This window comes from Hyperolius riggenbachi, chromosome 9 (genome assembly GCF_040937935.1).
Source record: "Hyperolius riggenbachi isolate aHypRig1 chromosome 9, aHypRig1.pri, whole genome shotgun sequence".
Lineage (NCBI taxonomy): Eukaryota > Metazoa > Chordata > Amphibia > Anura > Hyperoliidae > Hyperolius > Hyperolius riggenbachi.
Window position 1 is genome coordinate 88,382,748 of NC_090654.1, and position 6,571 is coordinate 88,389,318.

At 49.4% G+C, this 6,571-nt stretch overlaps 1 protein-coding gene across 1 annotated transcript in view; it reads left to right on the plus strand.

The window, feature by feature from the left end:
* LOC137533457 (olfactory receptor 10A7-like) overlaps positions 1-6,571 on the plus strand; it is a 31,530-nt gene extending 24,959 nt beyond the window's left edge. Inside the window, exon 3 of the mRNA XM_068254843.1 lies at positions 5,606-6,571. Coding sequence (XP_068110944.1) covers positions 5,606-6,571 — 966 coding nt within the window. The remainder of the gene's footprint in view (positions 1-5,605) is intronic.

Genomic DNA, 6,571 nt, shown 5'->3' on the forward strand with positions numbered 1-6,571 from the left:
TATTTTAATATTTTTTTTTATATGCTAATTTTACCTTATGCAGTAGTGGGAAAGGGGGATATGGAATTTTTTTGGGGGGGAAACTGTACCTACTCTTTGGTAGAGATGGCCCGAACGGTTCGCCGGCGAACGGTTCCAGGCGAACTTTGGGTGGTTCACCTTCGCTGGCGAAGGCGAACTTTCCCGGAAGTTCGGTTCGCCCCCATAATGCTCCATTAGGGTCAACTTTGACCCTCTACATCACAGTCAGCAGGCACATTGTAGCCAATCAGGTTACACTCCCTCTTAGAGCCACCCCCCCCCCCCTTTAAAAGACAGGCTCCGCCGGCCATTACACTCACTCTTGTGCCTGCAGTAGTGAGAGAAGGGACAGCTGCTGGCAGACTCTCATAGGGAAAGATTAGTTAGGCTGTTGCAGGCTTGTTAGCTTGCTCCTTGCTGATTCTTATTTCTAAAATAGCACCCCACAACAGCACTTTTGAGAGCTAATCTTGTTCTTGTGATCTATTTTTTTTTCTGTGTGTCCCGCTGACACTTGTGTTGCATAAACAGCCTTGATAATTCATACTGTGTGTGTGCCACTGCCAGCCAGGCCCAGCACATTCAGTGACTACCTGTGTGTGTGACAGGTGCACCTTGTAATACCCAATACTACATATACCTACCTGTTGTGTTCAGTGAACCCACCTCATCAGATTTGCTGTGGATTTGCTGCCCAGGTCGAGCACTGTGGTGAGGAACTGGGGAGTTTGAGCTATGTACACCCTGTTACATTCCTGAACCCACCTCATCACTGCATATACCTACCTGTTGTGTTCAGTGAACCCACCTCATCATTGCATATACCTACGTGTTGTGTTCAGCGAACCCACCTCATCACTGCATATACCTACCTTTTGTGTTCAGTGCACCCACCTCATCACTGCATATACCTACCTGTTGTGTTCAGTGAACCCACCTCATCACTGCATATACCTACCTGTTGTGTTGAGTGCACCCAATTCATTACTGCATATACCTACCTTTTGTGTTCAGTGAACCCACCTCATAACTGCATATAACTACCTGTTGTGTTCAGTGAACCCACCTCATCACTGCATATACATACCTGTTGAGTTCAGTGCACGCACCTACCTACGTGAGTGCACGCAGTGTGATATACCACTCCGTGCATACCTGTTAACTGCACCTGTGTGACTGCACATTGTATTAGTCAAATCAGTGCATACCTTTCACTCCCCCGATATGGACACAACGGACAAAACAGGCAGAGGTAGAGGCAGACCCAGAGGAAGGCCACTCGGCAGGTCTGTGCGAGGTCATGTTGATGTGATTTTGTGCGGCCCTGGCCCAAAGCACAGTGCTCAGAAGAAGGCACGTTCCATCACCTCCCAAGATTGTCAGGACGTGGCTGACTATTTAACACAGAACACCTCATCTTCCGCTGCATTTGACACTTCGCAGGAGTTATTTGGTGGGAAAATCACTGATTCACAGTTGTTGTTACAACTAGATGAAGGCGCTAAGCAAGTTACACCACCTCATATGTCTGAGTTAGGCGGCGACACTATGGACGTAACGTGTGAGGAGGAGGATGATGAAGTACCTGCTGTTGGTGCAGTTTTGAAGTTGTCTGAGGCAAGCGAAGCTGGGCAGGATGATTATGATGATTATGATGATACGGATCCCACATGGGTTCCTAAGAGACAAGATGACCAAGGGGACAGTTCAGAGGGGGAGTCAGAGAGGAGTAGGAGGAGACAAGTTCCTGAAAGAAGCAGGGGGAGCTCGTCCTCAGAAACAGCTGGTGGCAGTGTCCGGCGCCATGTATCGCCACCTATGGACAGCCAGCCAACATGCCCTCAGCTGCTGAGGCCACCATAGTGCCATCACCCCAGGGGGGCTCAGCGGTTTGGACATTTTTTAGTGTGTCTGCCTCAGATCGGAGCAATGCCATCTGTTCTCTCTGCCTCCAAAAATTGAGCCGTGGAAAGGCCAACACTCACGTAGGGACAAGTGCCTTATGAAGGCGCATGGAGAAAAGGCACAAACTGCAATGGGAAGAGCACCTGAGCAAAAGCAGCACACAAAACAAAAGCCACCCTCCTTGTCCTCTTCCTGCTTCAGGTGCAGCATCTTCAGACGCTTTCTCCCTTGCACCTTCACAGCCACCGTCCTCCACACCGCCTCTGCCCTTGAGCGGTTCCTGCTCCTCTGCCCACAGCAACCAGGTGTCCGTGAAGGAAGTCTTTGAGCGGAAGAAGCCAATTTCTGCCAGTCACCCCCTTGCCCGGCGTCTGACAGCTGGCATGGCGGAACTGTTAGCTCGCCAGCTATTACCATACAAGCTGGTGGACTCTGAGGCCTTACATAAATTTGTGGCCATTGGGACACCACAGTGGAAGATACCAGGCCGCAATTATTTCTCTAAAAAGGTGATACCCAAACTGTACCGTGAAGTTGAGAGGCAAGTGGTGTCATCTCTAGCACACAGCGTTGGGTCAAGGCAGGGTCCACCTGACCACGGATGCCTGGTCTGCCAAGCACGGTCAGGGCCGCTATATTACTTACACAGCCCATTGTGTCAACCTGGTGAACGATGGCAAGCAGGGAGTATGTGACTGTGCAGCGGACCAACGTGTGACACGTCCACAGCTTGCAGGCAGGCCTCCTGCCACCTCCTCTCCTTCTCCTCCAACTCCTCCTGCTACATCCTCTTTGCTGTCATCCTCCTCCTCCTCCTTGGCTGAGTGGCAGTTCAACTCTACTGGTGCTGCCATCTCCTCTCCAGCTACACAGCCCCATTTCCCCAGAGCCTATGCTGCATGCCAGGTATGACGGTGTCACGCCATATTAGACATGTCTTGCCTCAAAGTGGAGAGTCACACTGGACCAGCTCTCCTAGCTGCTCTTAACAAACAGGTGGATCAGTGGCTGACCCCACACCAGCTGGAGATCAGCAACGTGGTGTGTGACGGCAGCAATCTCCTTTCCGCTTTGAATTTGGGAAAGCTGACACATGTACCCTCCATGGCACATGTGCTCAATCTAGTCATTCAAAGATTTGTCTCAAAAAACCCAGGCTTAGAGGACGTCCTGAAGCAGGCCAGGAAGTTGTGTGGGCATTTCAGGCGGTCTTACACGGCCATGGCACGCTTTGTGGACATTCAACGGAGAAACAACTTGCCAGTGAGACGCTTGATATGTGATAGCTGGACTCGCTGGAATTCGACCCTGGTCATGTTCTCTCGCCTCCTAGAACAGAAGAAAGTCATCACGCAGTACCTGTACAATTACAGTAGAAGGACACAATCTGGAGAGATAGGGATGTTGTGGCCCAACAACTGAACACAGATGCGAAATGCATGCAGGCTCATGCGGCCATTTGAGGAGGTGACCAACCTGGTGAGTAGCAGTGAAGGCACCATCAGCGACTTGATTCGTATGCTTACTTCCTGGAGCGTGCCGTGCGTAGAGTGGTGGATCAAGCTGTGGAGGAGCGTGAAGAGGAACAGTTACGGCAGGAAGAGTCATGGGAGCAATTTTCATCAGAACCAGATGTTTCCTCAACACCTGCGGCAGCACAGAGCGGGGAGGAGGAGGAAGAGTCGTGTGGGGAAGAGGAGTCAGACTCGGATGATGAGGAAGGTGTTTCTTTGGAGGAGGAGGAGGAGGCGGCGGCAGAAGAACAACAGCAGCAGGCATCGCAGGGGGCTTGCGCTGCTCGACGTTCCCATGGTATTGTTCGTGGCTGGGGGGAGGAGGAGGACTTACCTGACGTCACTGAGGAAAGCAAGAGGAGATGGATAGTATGTCTGGATCAAATTTTGTGCAGATGGCATCTTTCATGCTGTCCAGCCTGTCTAGGGACCCCCGTATAAAAAACTTAAGGGGAATGAGCTGTACTGGGTGGCCACACTACTAGACCCTCGGTATAGGCACAAAGTGGCGGACATGTTACCAACTCACCTGAAGGCAGAAAGGATGCAGCACATGCAGATTAAACTGGCAAGTATGCTTTACAATGCGTTTAAGGGGATGTCACAGCACAACGCAATAAAGGTACCACTGCCAGTAATCCTCCTCCGATGTCCATGCAGGCAAGGACAGGATGCTCCAGCGATCTCATGGTGATGCTGGACATGCGGGCATTGTTTAGTCCAACACCTTGCCTTAGCGCTTCCGGATCCACCCTCCACCAATGCCTGGACCGACAGGTAGCCGACTACCTGGCCTTAAGTGTGGATGTAGACACTGTGAGCAGCGATGAACCCTTGGACTACTGGGTGCGCAGGCTTGACCTGTGGCCAGAGCTGTCCCAATTTGCCATCCAACTTCTGTCTTGCCCTGCCTTAAGCGTCCTGTAGAAAGGACCTGCAGCACAGCTGGAGGCATTGTCACTGAGAAGAGAAGTCGCCTAAGTCACAAAAGTGTTCAGTACCTCACCTTTATCAAAATGAATGAGGCATGGATCCCGGATGACTACTGCCCGTCCAAAGACTAAGTCAGTCCCCACACACAGCATCTCTGCCTACATGCCGTGTGACTGGCTGCCTGCCCCAAGACTAAGTTGCTACCCACACAGCACCTCTGCCCGCAGGCTGCTTGACTGCCTTCTCCGCCACCACCAACAGGGTCCAGGACTCCAGGCAGATTCCTGAATTTTTTCGGCTGCTGCTAGCAGCGGCCGCTATAATAATTTTTTTGGTGCGTGTACATGCCTGCCTAATTTATCTGGCTGCACTGCAGGCGGCTGCAACAACAGAACAAAAGGCATGTACATGTGCCCATTCCCCTTCGTGATCTTTACCTTGCCGCAGTGAAGAGGCTTGCGTATCACAATGAAGAAATGACCGCCGGCTATTTGAGTGTCTCGGGTGGGGGTGGCACACAAAAGGTAATAAGGTCGTTGCTTCATTGTGGTCAGACCAAATTTGATCAGCTGTACAGTCACTGTTGTTCTATCATTGAGCTACCACAGCCCAGCGACCATATGGGCTTGAAAACCGCCACGGCCTGCACTCTGGCCATGGTGCGCACCAGTCCAGCACGGCCGTCACAACGCAAACAGCTGTTTTCGATGCGTTAAACAGTGAGTTTGGTGTGTTAGTGTGAAGCAGTACTCTAATTACACTCTCTGATTGATATGCACATATGCAAGATGTTTTAAAGCACTTTAGGCCTGCAATTTAGCATTCAATGTGATTTCTGCCCTTAAAATGCTGCTTTGCATCCAATCCAGATTTTTCCCCGGGAGTATCCCACTCCGCCATACCCCCCTCCAGGTGTTAGACTTCTTCAAACATCTATTTCATCACTTTTGTGGCCAGCATAATTTTTTCCAGTTTTCAAAGTTCGCCTCCCCATTGAACTCTATTACGGTTTGCGAAAGTTCGCGCGAACCGAACTTTCGCGGTAGGTTCGCGAACCTAAAATCGGAGGTTCAGGCTATCTGTACTCTTTGGTTGATTCATGCCAGATGTAGAAACAGTATGATGCCATGTCTGTGTTGCTGAAGACCATGGAGCGACCCTTTCAGTTTTAATAAAATGTTAGGGTAGGGCATGGTGGACATTAAATAATAATTTTCTCTTCTTTTTCACAGATGAAACATTATCCATCTTTTTCCAGCTCTAACCACAGCAATATTCCTGAATTTATCCTGTCCAGCATATCCTCCATCTATGAGGTCCAGCTGCTCCTCTTCATGACCATTACCACAGTCTACGTGATCACCATCTTTGGCAATGTCCTCATCATCTTAGTCATCCAGGTGGACACCCGTCTTCACACCTCTATGTATTTTTTCCTGACAAACTTGTCCTTCCTGGATGTCTGTTATGCCTCGGTTACCGTCCCTAAATTGCTTGACATCCTGGTCAATGACAACCAAAGCATCCCATTTTATGGTTGCATTTTGCAGATGTATTTCTTTCATGTATTGGGGAGCTCTGAGATGTTTCTACTAGCCGGCATGGCTTATGATCGATATGTGGCTATATGTAACCCTTTACGGTATTCCATCCTAATGAGAAGGGCAGTAACTTTGCCATTGGGAGCCTGTGCATGGTTGGGTGGTTTCACTCATTCTACTTTCCATACCGCCTTCCTGCTTCGACTGTACTTTTGTGGACCAAACAGAGTGGACAACTTTTTCTGTGATGCCACTCCACTAATCAAGCTTTCATGTTCAGATGCAACGATTGATGAGATCATGCTGATCACCACGCCTGGAATTTTAGGCCCTTCCTGCTTCATGTTAATTCTGGTGTCTTACAGTTACATTGTAAGAAACATCCTTAACATTCAATCAAAGAAAGGACGGTATAAGACCTTCTCAACCTGCGCCTCCCATTTAATTGTGGTCTCTGTGTTCTATGGGACCGGCATTATTGTCTATATCCAACCTATGTCTGTCTACTCCTCAGCCAATCAATTCATAACTGTTTTCTATGCTGTGGTTACACCCATGTTAAATCCCATCATATATACGCTGAGGAACAAGGAAGTGAAAGTAGCAATGCAGAGACTGTTTCGCCAGCAAAGAAAGAAAATGATAACTGTTTTCTGA